Below are 16,366 nucleotides of genomic sequence, written 5' to 3'. Positions count from 1 at the left end.
TCCCTGGTGGCGCTGTGGTTAAGAATCCTCCTGCCAATGCAGGGGACATGGGTTCGATCCCTGGCCCAGGAAGGTTCCATATGCCTCGGAGCAGCTAAGCCCATGTGCCACAACTACTGAGCCTGTGCTCTAGAGACTGCGAGCCACAACTATTGAAGCCTGTGTACCTAGAGCCCGTGCTCCACAACAAGAGAAGCCATAGCAATGAGGAGCCCGCACACAACGAAGAGTAGCCCCCACTCTCCGCAACTAGAGAAAGCCCACGTGCAGCAATGAAGGCCCAACGCAGCCAATTAAAGTAAATAACAACAAAAAAAACCAGCCCGTGCCTCTTGGGGCTGGAAAGACTACATCTTTACTGAAAACTTGAGAAATCTTGAGTCAGGACCATCCAGCTAAGGTGCTCCTGAATTCCTGACTCTCAGAAACTGCATGAGGTTATACATATATATTCTTTTTTTTACGAATATATTAAGCCACATTAAGTTTTTGGGCGATAACGGCATTGCAAATACCTATGTACCTACCACCCAAGCTGTCATAACACTTTGTTTACTACAGATCTTTTCTTAAAAATACAAACACTGCTCCCCCCAAAAAACAAAAATATAAAACCTTATAGTTGAAACCCTGGCTTCTTAAAAAAAAGCTCCATGGCACACTAGGCTCCAGCCTAGCTGTCTTTGCCTCTTGTTACAGAATACTTTTCAAAAGTTCTTCAGTCATCTCTCAAGATGGTCTTCCTGAGAGTTCAACACTAACTCAAAACCCTCTCTATTTTGTCACTAATTCTGTTAGGGTTCCCCTTGCTGCTGTAAAGCCCTGGCATCTGCCTTCCCCCAGGACCTGTGTTATCTGGCTACATGTGTGTTGCTGTGCTTGGCCTGGAGTGGCAGACAACAGAGCTTTCTCTCTGAAATGTCTATGGATTTTTTTTCCCAGAAGAGAACAGCTATTTTCTAAGTTCATATGATTTATGGGCTAGGGAAAAAACTGGTACAACTTTGGCCTCTACTCTTAAACCAAAACATAAGTGTCTTCAGACCTTAATAATCCCTGTGCTTCCTGAATTTGAAATGTACATTTTTCTCCTAGGCCAAATGAGACACACAAGATATAATCTATCTCCTCTATAGTCAACTTTAGATGTACCCAAACTATGTATACTGGAAAGAATGTAAACTTCTAACCTTTGCAAATGTTGCCACTTCACCCTTTGTGAAGCAGAGCTCTCCCACACATGCAGTTTACTCTCCATTTTTTTTTGTTAGGGTTTTTATCCATCACTAGGAAACTTCGGATCCTATAACTTCTCCTCCCATCATTACAGGGTGAGAAACAGCTTTTACATGTTCCTTCTCAAATAGTCCTCCAGCCAGGACAGGTAAACACCTGTTCAAGTGTCACTGAGATTTTTTGTTCCACTGATGATGGGTTAGCAGGCCTCCAGGCAGTCATAGTTGCAGGATATTAAAAACTACTTCCCATACCTAACTTGTAATTACTCAATAACCTTAAAAATTAGATTAGCAAAACCACTTTCGTCCAAATTTACATTTTTCCAAGCGTTCTGACCTGGATTTCAACAGTGGTTGATCTAAGAGTGGATATATGTGTAACCGATTCACTTTGCTGTACACCTGAAAACAACACTGTAAATCAACTATACTCCAATAAACTTTTAAAAAAGAAGCATGGAACTCTTTCTTAAAGCCTTTACTTTTGAGACATGACAGAAAAATCTTACAGGTACACAAGGAAAAGTAATACATGATCACAGTTGAAAGCAAAGACAATTTAGTCAGCTTTTACTCCTGTCAGCTAATGCTGAAGCTGAAGTTCTGAGTATGACATGCTGCAGGGCTGAAAGGAATGGTAATTAGTACTCTTCTCCTTCTTCCTCTCCCTCTCCTTCAACAGAATCCACACCAACCTCCTCATAATCCTTCTCAAGGGCAGCCATGTCCTCACGGGCTTCAGAAAACTCTCCTTCCTCCATGCCCTCACCCACGTACCAGTGAACAAAGGCACGCTTGGCGTACATCAGGTCAAACTTGTGGTCCAGGCGAGCCCAGGCCTCAGCGATGGCTGTGGTGTTGCTCAGCATGCACACAGCTCGCTGCACTTTGGCCAGGTCTCCACCAGGGACCACGGTGGGAGGCTGGTAGTTGATGCCAACTTTGAAGCCAGTGGGGCACCAGTCCACAAACTGGATGCTGCGCTTGGTCTTGATGGTGGCAATGGCAGCATTGACATCTTTGGGAACCACGTCGCCACGGTACAACAGGCAGCAGGCCATGTATTTACCGTGGCGAGGGTCGCATTTCACCATCTGGTTGGCTGGCTCAAAGCAAGCATTGGTGATCTCTGCTACAGAAAGCTGTTCATGGTAGGCTTTCTCAGCAGAGATGACAGGGGCATACGTGGCCAGAGGGAAGTGGATGCGGGGATAGGGCACCAGGTTGGTCTGGAATTCTGTCAGATCGACATTCAGGGCTCCATCAAACCTCAGGGAAGCAGTGATGGAGGACACAATCTGGCTAATAAGGCGGTTAAGATTCGTGTAGGTTGGGCGCTCAATATCGAGGTTTCTACGACAGATGTCATAGATGGCCTCATTGTCTACCATGAAGGCACAATCAGAGTGCTCCAGGGTGGTGTGGGTGGTGAGGATGGAGTTGTAGGGCTCAACGACAGCTGTGGAAACCTGAGGGGCTGGGTAAATGGAGAACTCCAGCTTGGACTTCTTGCCATAATCGACAGAGAGACGTTCCATCAGCAGGGAGGTGAACCCAGAACCAGTTCCCCCACCAAAGCTGTGGAAAACCAGGAAGCCCTGAAGACCTGTGCACTGGTCAGCCTGTTAGAAAAGAGGAGTAGAGGAAACATAGTTATTGCTCTTTGTGATACCATCATAGTAACCATAGTAAATATTTTCACTTTTCATATTAAATCCAAAGATTTGGACCGTATTTTGACAAGAAACACTTTAAAAAAAATGCAGGCCTTCCTTAAATTACTCAGCATTTCTTTATTAAAATATTAATATTTATAAGAGGACATCAAATAGTTCATATTTCAATTGAACTTTAAAAAAACTATAAAAGGCTAATAACCTCACTCTTTACTACATTTCAATTCTGTGTTTGAAAAAGAGTGTATTTCAGATTATCTCCCTTAGGTTCATTAATTTAGCTTATTCTTGAGAATAAACATACCAGTTTCCGAATGCGGTCCAAGACGAGGTCAATGATCTCCTTGCCAATGGTGTAGTGACCTCGGGCATAGTTATTGGCAGCATCTTCCTTGCCTGTGATGAGCTGCTCAGGGTGGAAGAGCTGGCGGTAGGTGCCAGTGCGAACTTCATCTGCAAAAGGAAAACGCAGCAGCCACCCATCACTAACAACCTGCACAAGTCTGCTGGACCCCGGGGCATCAGTGGAGCCCCCGGGACACACCTCCTGTCCCAGACTCCCGGGATCTCAGTGGGGTTACTGAGGTCAACTCACCAATGACCGTGGGTTCCAGGTCTACAAACACTGCCCTGGGCACATGCTTGCCAGCGCCTGTCTCACTGAAGAAGGTGTTGAAGGAGTCATCTCCTCCCCCAATGGTCTTGTCACTTGGCATCTGGCCATCGGGCTGGATGCCGTGTTCCAGGCAGTAGAGCTCCCAGCAGGCATTGCCGATCTGGACACCAGCCTGGCCAACGTGGATAGAGATGCACTCACGCTGTAAGAGAGAGGGGAAAAAAACATTAAAAACCAATTAGTGGTGACTATGAAGCAGAATAAAATACTCATGGAATCATAATCTTAAAAATTTTCCTCTTAAAAGGAATTAAAATGTAATGCTTATTTTTTTTAGATCTAGGGGAGAAAGGCTATACTTTTGATCTACATTGCTTTTAATAATTTCCTTTGCCCCTCTAAACTGGGAAGGCCTCTTTCCAAAACCAAGAACAGAGCTTAGTCATTGCTTCCTCCAGAGGAGGATCAAGATAGGGAGGTGGTCATCCACTAGCGCTCAGGCCCCAGAATCCCATTTTAGAGTAGGTGGCCAGATTTCCGGGCAGCTCCTAGCACAGGAAGCACGTGGCCAGGGCAGCGCAGAGGAAATGTCTGGCCGCAGGGACGCGGGGTGGGGCTCTGCGGCAAAGGATGAATGAGCAATTCCGGGTGCGCGTGCCCGCGCCCCCCTGCGGTCCGCGGCGCCGCGCAGCTGCAGAGGCTCTCAACAGCCACGTCTGCAGAGGCTCAGCCGTGGCCAGCCGTCCTCCGCTTCCCGCAGGCGCTGGGCTCAGTCCAGCACCTCCACATCTGTCACGACGCAGCAGGGGATTATCGGCGGCCCAGATCTGGACCAAGCTCGGATTTCCGTTCCCTCAAAACCCCTCACCGCCACCTACTCCCCCACGCACTCCTAACACAGCAGACACCAGGGAGGAACAGATGGCCTTTACAGCTGTCCTAATGCACTGGCGCAGTGCAGCACACCGATAAGGAGTCATTCTCCACATTCACCTTACTGCTTTTAATTTAAAAAAAAAAAAGAGAACTCAGGGTAAGAGGAGACACGCCCTCCAGCCAAAGACCTGCAGCGCCCCAGCGCGCATGCGCATACTGCAGTGGCGGGCTCCCCGCCACTCCCTGGCGGGAAGGTAACGGTCGCGCGTGCGCTTTTGTGTCCAGCTCCTTCCCGCCTCCGCTTTTCGTGCTGAGCAGGAAGTGAGGGCGGGGAGAGCCCGCGCGCGCGCTCGCCAAAGGCTGGGGGGGAAGTGGGGGGATGGGAACGCGCGGGAAAAGACTGCAGGGTCTTGGGGGCACCGAGCCAGGAGGGCTGAATGAGAACCCCAACCACGGTGAGCGAGAGCCAGTGCCCCGCCATCCGCCTCCAGAGTCCCACAAGAAAAGGCGGTGGCCCCCCTCTTCCCGGGCCCCAGCCGTCCTCCACAAACCACAGCCTCACCCTCGCTCTTCGCCCTCCAAATGGACAGCGGTGGCCCGGCCCTCTCTAGCTAGAGCCCCTCCGCGCTCCCCCGGCTCGCTCTTCCCCGGTTTCCCGAGCGAGGCTGGCGGTCCACTCACCATGGTGGCTACGGATCAGCAGGCGCAGACAACAGGAGTAGACACCGAGTCCCGGTTACCGTCCCCGACAAGCTAAGAGTCGAGGTAAGTAACGCACTGAGGCGGGGGCGGTGCGGGAGCCACTTAAGTAGAGGTCCGGGGAGGGGCGGCTGGGCACAGGCGGTGCCATGGCCGCAGGCCCCTCCCCCGGCCCGGCGCACCCACTCGGCGCCCGGCTCGGCCGCCGCAGAGGCGGGCTCCTGGCCCCGGGCCCCTCCCCGCGCCGGCCGGTGCAGGGCGGGGTCGGCCGCGCCTGCGGGCCGCGAGCTCGGGTGCTGCAGTCTTTGGCGCATGGCTGCCAGGGCCTGGGTGGGGGTGAGGGTGGGGGTGGGGCGCAGGTTCGGAAGAAACCAACATGGGGATGGGGGCTCGATTGCCTTCATTTAGACGAATCCTAATATTTAAGAAGTCAACACAGTTTTAAAGGTGAAGCACCGTGAAGCGCAGAAACTTCTGGTCCAGATAGCTCAGCTGATTATTTTCACGTTGTCACCATTTGTCAGTGAGTTTTGTTTTTCTCTTCACAGTTCCTTCAAAGGCAGCACAGAAAGCATTTACCTGATGATGTGGAGGAGCGAGGTTTGGAAAAAATAGAGTATTTTTATTTGGCTTAGTTGTTCTTTAAACTAAAGGTACTAAACTATTTCAGTCATTCAATGAGTAAGCACCTAAGCATTGAACATCTAAGCTGTCAAAAGGGTAGGGTAGGCCCCGTTTTTAGACCTAAACCAACCGACTTTATGAAACAGCTCAAGGACCTTTTAGAAAGAGATTTAAAGACATTTCAAATTCGGTAGCTGAATTGAAGAAGTGAGGACAGAAACTTGGGGAGGGAGGAAATTGACCCTGAAAGATATTAGGAAGTAGGGATTCCTTGTGCTATTCAGAGTTTCGTACAACTTTTAAAAATTGAAACAATATAATAAATTTTACATTACTTTCAAGTGTACAACATAGTGATTTTACATTTGTATACATTGTTACTCTCAAAAATAAAGCAACCAGTTATTTTACCAGCAAGATGGGTTTATTCAGGAATAGCAGAGAATCACAATTTGGGACAGGCAGAGCTATGGGGAGTCACAGGCAAATCCAGAGAACTAAGGAGAGTGACTTGCTTTTATTAGATTTTAGGAGGAAAGGGGAGAGGGGGGCGGCTGTTTGAAGAAAAGTTCACTGGAGAAGAATGAGGATTCAAGATTGTGGCCTTTTCTCATTGGCTACACATGGTGGTTAGAGTGTTATTGCTGGGGCTGGGAGGGATCTTCCTTCCTTTTAAAAGTTGGAGATGAAATACCTACTGTCCTCCTTGTACCAGAAGAAAAGTAATATTATCTTCCTTCTTCCTGCTGATTAAGCAGACTGCAACTGGGGCTAAGAGTATTGAGAGTCCCCTGTTCAGGGCTTCCTGACTCCATTTAAAATAAGGCTTCCTTTATTTATGTTCACATTTACTCCCTTTGATCAAGATCTTTCCTCAAAAGCATTGCTGATCAAGAGTTGGGTCTTCCACATTTAGTGGTTTTGTCCCTTGGTATCAGGAAGAACCTTTCCTGGTTATCACTCATGTCGCATGTGGGAGAGAAACTGCAGATTGGAAACCGTTGAGGTCACAATGAGGGAGGGAGAACTCTCAGGCATTTCCCATCTAAACTTTATATCTTACCAAGGTCTTAAGCGTTGGAGATCATCTTGAAGTGTTGAGCTAGCATCACTCTCTTGGGTAAGTCATTTCTGCAAAGATTTAGCAGGCAGCAGGCACAAAGCTTAAAAATGATTATGTGAAGCAGAATTAAAATGAATATAAGTTCAGTTTGTGTGATGGTTCTAAGCTGGGAGCCCACACCTGAAGGTAATCAGCTAAACAGGTCAATAGAGCAGGCAGGGGTCATCAGGTGAAAGTTGTTGTAACCAGTGGGCTTGTTCCCTGATTTTGTGTAATTGAGTTTCTGTTTTTCCAGAGGCACTTATACGCAACAGGTGGTATTTGCTATGGTACAAGTGCCTCCTTGCTCAGCAAGTTGATAATCAAAGGCCATGTAGTTATCCAAAATTACTTTAGTTAACGAGTCAAGTGGTCATTGTTGGGTTGCTGTTGCTTTGGCTGTGGAATCAGCTAGCTCTCCTAATGTTAGGGAGAGATCTCTGATCATGCATTTCACTGGCACTTATTCTGACCCAAAGGAGAAAGATTCTTCCCATGGAGGAGAACTTGGATTCATTATGCCTCCTTGAAGTTCTTGTTTAAGGTGACCATGGAGGCTTAATGGGGTGGACCAATGGGAAGCTTCAAAAGTCTTTCTTTGGAGCTGTCGTCAAGGAACACCAGGTGAAATTAGCAGTAGCACTTGGGAAAAGTGAAAAAAATTCATCACAGGATGGACTAAAGGGTCACTATTATCATGAACAGATCAAAGTTTCTGGTGGCAAACCCAACAATTAGATGGTTCCCCCTTTTGTAATAGACTGAGAAATAGAGATAAGAGAACATTTCTTCCCAAGAGAAAGAGGGAGAGGATAGGGTAGGAAGTAACAGAGGGAAATGATGTACAGGCCTGGTCTGGTCATTTTAGGAAAGCTGTCTCCTTCAGGTCATCTGCTTCAGTTCCTGATCAATTTGATTCTGAGGTCTCCAGTGCTTGTATAGGACTGGATATCAGTTGGAGCCTTCTTTACCTGTGAGATGTGTACCTAAGGCTTGAGTCTCAAGTTTGGCTCTCACCTGTTTAGTGAGGAGGACCTAGTATAGTCCCATCCAAGGAGATTTAAGGGCAGTTGTTGTTTATATTGATTTCAAATCCGAAGTGTGAGAGAAAATTGAAGATGTTAGTTTGGAGATTTGTAGTCAGATATATGATGAAACTAGAAGAGTTTAGGATCCAGCCTAGCTAAGGTGTATAACCTTAAAGATAATTAATAGGACAAGAACCTAGTATCTACAAAGGTGCAAACATAATTTCTGTCTTCATAAATTATCTTTCTTTTTGTCAAAGATAATCATAGTAAAACTGTTTGTATTAAATTTGGCCTGATTATTTACATAAATATAGCAAGAATAGTGATTGATCATATAAGCTTTTCTTAAGATTACCTTGCTGGAACCTTGAAAGCAAGGTACTAGGCCAGTTCCTTAAAACTGTCTGATGATATCTGAGTCTATGTGTATCGCTCTTGAGTATGATAACCTAATCAAAGCCTTGGTAAAATAGCCAATATTTCCAATTGTTTTCTGTTACAAGGAGAGTAGCTTCTTATTGAACTTATGCAAATACATTTATTGTCATTAAAAATAAGAATATTTAGTAAGAGTCTCCCTATTCTGGAGGGATCAAGAAGGGAAAAAGAAAAAGATAAATATTTCATCTTTGCTTACAAAGTTATATATTACCAAGTTGCTGTAAGTCATAGATGCTTAAGAGAAAAAGTTTTTTTTAAATCTGGAGAAATAAAACATTAGAGAACCAGCATAAGAAATCATAAAATTTATAATCATCCTCATAGGTTCATTTAGTCTCCTGTAATTAATTCTTATTGATTTGGATCTTGGGTTAGCAACTTTACGAATCAATAAGTTTTCCATTAAAGTCTTAGATGTTTTCACCCAGTTCAGTGTTATGATCTTAAAGTTATCAGAAACCTGCATTCTAGGGACTTCCCTGGAGGTCCAGTAGTTAAAACTCTGCGCTTCCACTGCAGAAGGCACGGGTTTGATCCCTGGTTGAGGAACTATGCACAGCCAAAACCAAACCAAACCAAAACAAAAAAACGTGCATTCTAGAGTATTTGTCAGGGTCTTTTCCATGAATGTCCTTGAAGATGAAGTTCCTTGAAGTTGTAGGAACATTTTTGCAAAGCATCGGAGTAAAACAATAACTGTCTATAAATGACAAAAGACTTAAAAATAGCAAAAGTTAAAGATCTAAGAACTCAGTATAATACACTTGACAAGAGAATTTGGTTATTTCTGTGACATACAACACTTAAAGATAATAGCTGGAATTACAAATGATAACATTATACCAGGACATATCAAATTTCCAGGAATGTCATATAATTTCTAAAACACTTATATACCTATACAGATGTATCGTAAAGAAGCCTTAGTATTATCTCTTATTTGAAAGTGCTTCCCATGTAATTTAACATATCAAATAAGCCTAATTAATTTATTTCTTTTTATAAGGAGAGAGAACGGTCCTTGGAGATGCCCCAGGGGCCCTCTGGAAAAATCCCAGAGGTAGTCTAAGGTCAAATTTGATTTTTGGGATGTTTGTCCAAAATATCAAAAGGTTTGGCACAACTAAATAGGATCACAGGTCATTATGAAATAATATTTAATTATTCATTTAACGCAGTGACAAAAAGATTTCAAAAGAACTTCTAGAAGGTTACATAGCTTTAAGAAACTTTAGCTCTTTCACAGATTGATTTTGGCAAGGGATCTTTTATAGCAATCTGTATTTTTAAGAACATTTTTTTCTCATGATTTCTGTTTTATTAGTTCAAATATTGTGTTCTCAATTTCAAAAACTTACAAAGCTTATTTAGAGAAGAAATGATGTAAGACAGTTGTTGCGGAGTAATTTCAGATTTACTCTTAGAGGATAGCATAATTGCCTATGCATTACATTAAATGAATATAAACTCCTTCTACATAATATAGTTAAAATAAACCATATGCTTTTTGCAAATTACAGTGTACAGGCTCATTCTGACATGGCTCTGCTATGCTGAGAATGATAGAACAGAGAGGGGCAACAGGATCCTTGCATTATGGCTGAGGAGGGTTGCTCTAAGATGAGTAGGCAGAATAAAGATTTGAAAGATGGGACAACTTCTGAACTGTTGGCAGAGTTATAAATATCTGGGAAGCTAGCAGCAGAGTTCCTAACCTTGCAAGTAGTTATAAAAAACGGAGGGTGAGGGGTGGGGGGATGTGTTCTTTTAAACAAAGATTGCTGCCTGGCTGTAAGTCTGAAAAGTATGAGCTTCTCAGTGATTATATCCTGGTGTTGAGGAGTTATCATCGAGTATGTACGAGGCAGGAGGGTGGTGGTTCTTGTTCTGGCCTTTTCAGGCTGCATAGGCCCTTTTTGTTGCTCAGTTTACGGTGGCATAAGAACAGTGGCTTTCAAATGTGTTGGATTATTTCACAGTAAGAAATGTAGTGTATTTACGGCCCAGCAGATCTCACATGTATAAAACCATATAAGTAACTGAATAAAAGTGTAATAAGCTGACACGTATTTCCTATTTTTAGTATATACCATGCATATATTCTAGTTTGCATTTTATGAGATTATTCTTTTATTTATACATAGGTAATAAATATAAATCTATCTATAAATTATAGGTAAATTGAAGATACATATTATCCATTTATCTATACAAATAAACATAGATAATATATATTTTTTCTACTTAAATACATGCCAGTCATAATTCACCAATGTTCTGTGATCACAGTTTGAGAAACTAGAAATTACAGTAAATCCTCCCACAGTAGGAGAAAGCTTTCATGGGTGTTCCACTGCTTCTTAGCTTCCAGTGGGGTGCTTGCTGCTTTGTCTGCATTTTCTCAATATCAACGCACATTGTTTGTGCAGAGTTAATTTAAACTTGTTACTCTAAATGTTTTGACATTTTCTCTTTGGTTCGTTTTGTATTCTCAGCTCTTTTTCTGACCTTTTAAACTATTTGTAATCGTTGCTTCGTGGTGGAAACTAGAAAGGAGGCAATTGTGAACTGTCTATCATATATGAACATCCTGCAGTAGATTAGCAAACTTATAAATACATTTAAAAATGCTTCCTCATGATAATTATTTTCAATGTGACATAAAACATTTGCTAATAGACCTAAATATTTTTTGTCTCTGTAAAAATTAAAAAGCCAAATGTAGATACATTTGTTTACCATTTAATGTTTATTTTATCAATAGTTGGATATGATTTAGATATTCAATGAAAATCCATAAGTTACTTTAACTCAGTAAAAAATTTTGTCTTATTTTCATTAAAGAAAAACCAAAACACTTGTTTTTAACAGTGATGCTTGGATTAGACATTAACTGGCTAACCATCTTAGTTTTTTGGTTTTTTTGGTTTTTGTTTTTTTGCTGTTAAATTCTGTAACAGAAATAGCATGAGCTCATTTGCTCAGTAAATTCAGGTAGAAAAAGTTGTGTGTTTGCATTGCATTCTGTATTGATAACTCTGAAGACATACCTATTTTCATTAAGCCAACAAATTTTTTTCTTAAACCATTGAATTGTATACTTTATTTTTTTTAATTAGTTAATTAAGTGGCTGCTTTGGGTCTTTGTTGTGGTGCGCAGGCTTCTCATTGCAATTACTTCTCTTGTTGCGGAGCACAGGCACTAGGTGCACGGGCTTCAGTAGTTGTGGCACACAGGCTCAGTAGTTGTGGCTTGCGGGCTCTAGAGCTCAGGCTCAGTAATTGTGGCTCTTGAACTTAGTTGCTCTGCGGCATATGGGATCTTTAAGGTAGGTGGATTCTTTTTTTTTTAATTAATTAGTTAATTAGGCTGTGTTGGGTCTTGGTTGCTGCACACGGGCGTTCTCTAGTTGTGGCGAGCAGGGGCTACTCTTTGTTCTGGTGCTTGGCTCCTCATTGCAGTAGCTTCTCTTGTTTCAGAGCACAGGCTCTAGGTGCTTGGGCTTCAGTAGCTGTGGCGCATGGGCTCAGTAGTTGTGGCTCACAGGTTCTGGAGTGCAGGCTCAGTAGTTGTGGCGCATGGGATTAGTTGGTCAGCAGCATTTTGGGATTTTCCCAGACCAGAGATGGAACCCATATCGCCTGCATTGGCAGGTGGATTCTTAACCACTGCACCATCAGGGAAGTCCATAAAGCCAACAAATTTAAACAGATTTTATTTATTGAACATTATCTCAGATCATGAGAACTTAAACACTTGGGTTAGTTTCTATACTTCTGAGAGTGTACCTGATTTCTATAAATACTTAGTTTTTCTTAAAGTCAATTAAATAGAGCTCTTAAATTAATTTTGGCAATATCATCCAGAGGTAGAAAAATATCATATACTTATAACATACACATATAGACTTACATAACATACAGACACAGAGATCTGATAGCTTTTGTTTTTAAAAAAATTAGTCATGGACTTCCCTGGTGATGCAGTGGTTAAGAATCTGCAGGCCAGTGCAGGGGACACGGGTTTGATCCCTGGTCTGGGAAGATCTCACATGCTGCGGAGCAACTAAGCCCAAGAGCCACAATTACTGAGCCTATGCTTTAGAGCCCATGAGCCACAACTACTGATACCCATGTGCCTAGAGCCCATGCTCCACAACAAGGGAAGCCACTGCAATGAGTAGCTGGCACACTGGAATGAAGAGTAGCCCCCGCTTGCGGCAACTAGAGAAAGCCTATGTGCAACAATGAAGACCTGATGCAGCCAAAAATTAAATTAATTAATTAATTAATTAATTTAAAAAAGAATTAGTGATAGGGGACTTCCCTGGTGGTCCAATGGTTAGGACTCCATGCTTTCACTGCTGAGGGCCTAAATTCAGTTCCTGGTTGGGGAATTAAGATACCGAAAGCAAAGCATGGCAAAAAAAAAAAAAAAAAAAGCCTTGTCTTAAGTATATAACTCAAAGGAGTAGTTGGATCCAAATTATGTTTCTGGCAATTGGAATAAGTTAAACTTACTTGCTTGGATGGCCAGTTTTATTTTATTTTTTAAATATTTATTTATTTATTTATTATTGGATGTGTTGGGTCTTTGTTGCTGCACACAGGCTTTCTCTAGTTGCTGTGAGCGGGGCTACTCTTCATTGTGGTGCACAGGCTCCTCATTGTAGTGGCTTCTCTTGTTGTGGAGCATGGGCCCTAGGTGCGGCGTGGGCTTCAGTAGTTGCGGCACATAGGCTCAGTAGTTGTGGCGCACGGGCTTAGTTGCTCCGTGGCATGTGGAATCTTCCCAGAGCAGGGCTCGAACCCGTGTCCCCTGCATTGGCAGGTGGATTCTTTACCACTGCGCCACCTAGGAAGTCCCCCCAGTTGTATTTTTTAATTAAAAAAAATTTTTTTTGGCCACACAGTGTGGTGTGTCCGATCTTAGTTCCCCTGGCCAGGGATTGAACCCATGCCCTCTGCAGTGGAAGTGCACTGGACCTCCAGGGAAGTCCCTCAGATGGCCAGTTTTTTACTAAAGATTGTTTTTATTTGCATGCTATAAGTTATTTTGTTTTTTAAAAGCTTCTGCATACCAATCAAATAATGCATTCCATGGTCTCTGAGAGATCTGGAATCCTCTATTTAAAGGGTGCCCCTTCAGGTAGACTTATCTAAAACGAAAGTTCCCCAGAATGGCCATTACAATTCCAAATTATCCAAAAGTTTACTCATTTTCCCAGAAAGGCACAAGAGCCATTTTCCCAGAAAGGCACAAGAGCCTGGCCCAAGGACCAGGTGAAATCTTTCTTGCCTTTGAGTCCCTCAAACATCTTAATTATGAGGGCCCTTTTTTCCAACAGCTGTTCTAAAACACTGGGAATCATGTGTTTTTCCCCATTTTGAACAAGAAGTGTAACTTACCAGGAAGCTTCACAAAAACATATCTTCACTAAAGCCAGAGAACTCAAAATGCAAAGAACGTGGAGCTCAAATCCGGAAGAGACTTATGCTCAAATTGGTGCGAAAGTAGTGAACTCAGTGGGCTCTGTGGGTACTGGCACCTGTTGCTCATCAGTGTTGGAGTTGTTGGGGGGTCTTCTTTGGATCCCACTTCTGATCATCAAGTAATGTCAATCTCAAAAACAAAACAGCCAGTTGTTTTACCAGCAAAATAGGTTTATTTGGGAATATCAGAGAATTTCAGTTCGGAACAGACAAGCTAGGGAGGATCACAGGCAAGCCCAAAGAACAAAGGTGTGGGGCTGATTTTTATTAGTTTTTTTTTTGGAAGAAATTGGGGAGCGTTTTTGTTTTAAAATTTATTTATTTTTGGCTGTGTTGGGTCTTTGTTGCTGTGTGCAGGGTTGGTCTTTCTCTAGTTGCAGAGAGTAGGGGCTACTCTTTATGGTGGTGGTTATGGCTCATAGGCTTAGTTGCTCCACAGCATGTGGGATCTTCCCAGACCAGGGCTCAAACATGTGTTCTCAGGCAGATTCTTAATCACTGAGCCACCAGGGAAGTGCCTGGAGGGTTGTTTTGGAGAAAAGTTCATTGGAGAGTTCAAGGTTGTGACTGTTTCTCACTGGCTGCAAGCAGGGATTAGAGCATTGTTGCTGGGATGGGGTGGGATCTTCCTTTTTTTTTTTTTTTTTTTTTTAAAGCAAAAGATTAAAATTCCTCCCTTGTACCAGGAGAAAAGTAACATTTTAATCTTCCTTCTTCATGCTGGTTATGTAGACTTCAAGAATGGTACTTAAATAAAATAAAAATAAAATAAAATGGTACTTACATGAGCGCTCCCCAGGAACTTCAGGGTTTCCCATCTCCATCTGAAATGAGGATTCCTTTATTTCACAACATTATGAGATAATCACATTGTCTAGTTACCCTCCGTCACCATTTAAAGTTATTACAGTATTATTGACTAAATTCCCAATTCTGCATATTACATCCCCATGACTTATTTTATGACTGGAAGTTTGTGCCTCTTAATCCCTTTTACCTATTTTGTCCATGCCCCGAACCCCTCTCCTCTCTGGCAACTGTCATTGTCAGCTGTCTGTATAATAACTGCTTTCTGTTCTTATGTCAACGTAGATTAACGAGTTATAGCTTAGTGCTAGGAGGACCAGAATAGAGTGAATAGACTAGGTTTTTTTGTTTGGTTTTTGTTTTGTTTTTGTTTTCTCTCTCTCTCTCTCTTTCTTTCTTTTTCAGGAAAAGCTATTCCTGAACCATAAACTGCATTGGTAACCCTTGGAAATACATAAGGTGGTTAGTTAGGGTTAAAGTGTGGCTTTAAAATGGTCCTAGAAGAGACCTATTCCTCTCACTACACTACTGAAAATATCCTCCCAGTGATAATGTATTAGTAACAAAAAAGATAAGCATAGACTAAAAATTCGTGTTTCATATTCAGCTATTTTCTTATTCAGATTTGGTAAAGCTTTCACCCTTCATATCAGACAAATAACAAGTTTACACTGTTAATATGTAATTACCTATCTATCTATACATATATGGACCTGGAATGCAAACTAAGAGGTTCTTTCTTCCTTTCTTTCTCTTTCTTCCTTCCTTCCTTTCTTTCTTTCTTTCTTTCTTTCTTTCTTTCTTTCTTTCTTTCTTTCTTTCTCTCTCTCTCTCTCTCTCTCTTTCTTTCTTTCTTGTTTGATTTTTAAAAACTTTTATTTATTTACTTATTTATTTATTTGGCTGCATTGGGTCTTTGTTGCCATGCACGGGCTTTCTCTAGTTGGGGGAGCGGGGGCTCCTCTTTGTCATCGTGTACGGGCTTCTCATTGCAGTGGCTTCTCTTGTTGCAGAGCATGGGCTTTAGGCATGTGGGCTTCAGTAGTTGCAGCCGTGGGCTCAGTAGTTGTGGCACATGGGCTTAGTTGCTCCGTAGCGCGTGGAATCTTCCTGGGCCAAGGATCGAACCCGTGTCCCCTTCATTGGCAGGTGGATTCTTAATCACTGCACCACCAGAGAAGTCCCCTCATTTATTTCTAATAAATATTTTTGTAGTTATGTTAAAAGGTTTTCAAGTCAAGTTCCAAATTTATACATATTTCCCAAAGTGGGTCATAGGAGACAGTAATATATTTGAATATTGTCTTAATTATTCTTAAAAGAAGATGGAAAATAATTAGCTTGCCTTGACTGGAAAAATGAATGTTAGGGAACCATGCTGCTGAACTCTATTTTGCTGTCTGCTCTGGCTGAAAGCCATTTGAAAGCAGGCATCCCCCTCCTCCTAGCTCTGCAGAACCTTAGAGCTTTCACTGCAGAGAATTTCTCCTGTGGGCCTGTGTGTTTCCCCAGATACCTTTCTAAAACCATTAGCTTTGCTAGCCTTGTTATCTGTAAATTCCCCTGTTGCGAATGAGGAAGTATTTGAGGTTTTTTTACGTCCCTGATGATACCTTAGATTTCAGAGAGTCATAGAGCCATAAGGGACCTTTAAATATAGTCTGGTATCTTTATGCCAGAAAAATATTGAATAATGCTGAGGTAATTTATTTTGCTTCTTCTTATAGTACCTGAGAGGAAAGGCTGACTTTTTTTTTTTTTTA

General features: G+C 42.5%; 1 protein-coding gene across 1 annotated transcript; it reads right to left on the bottom strand.

The window, feature by feature from the left end:
• Positions 1–1,701: 1,701 nt before the first annotated feature.
• On the bottom strand, positions 1,702–5,305 carry LOC130834148 (tubulin alpha-1B chain). Its single transcript, XM_057704245.1, has 4 exons — positions 5,088–5,305; positions 3,510–3,732; positions 3,219–3,367; positions 1,702–2,860 (listed from the first exon to the last, which is right to left on the bottom strand). Exons 1-4 carry the CDS (start codon positions 5,088–5,090, stop codon positions 1,880–1,882), a joined length of 1,356 nt encoding a protein of 451 aa, XP_057560228.1. The 5' UTR covers positions 5,091–5,305; the 3' UTR covers positions 1,702–1,879.
• Between the last annotated feature and the right edge of the window lie 11,061 nt (positions 5,306–16,366).

Source organism: Hippopotamus amphibius, chromosome 12, assembly GCF_030028045.1.
Source record: "Hippopotamus amphibius kiboko isolate mHipAmp2 chromosome 12, mHipAmp2.hap2, whole genome shotgun sequence".
Taxonomy (NCBI): Eukaryota; Metazoa; Chordata; class Mammalia; order Artiodactyla; family Hippopotamidae; genus Hippopotamus; species Hippopotamus amphibius.
This window is presented reverse-complemented; position numbering and strand designations above follow the sequence as displayed.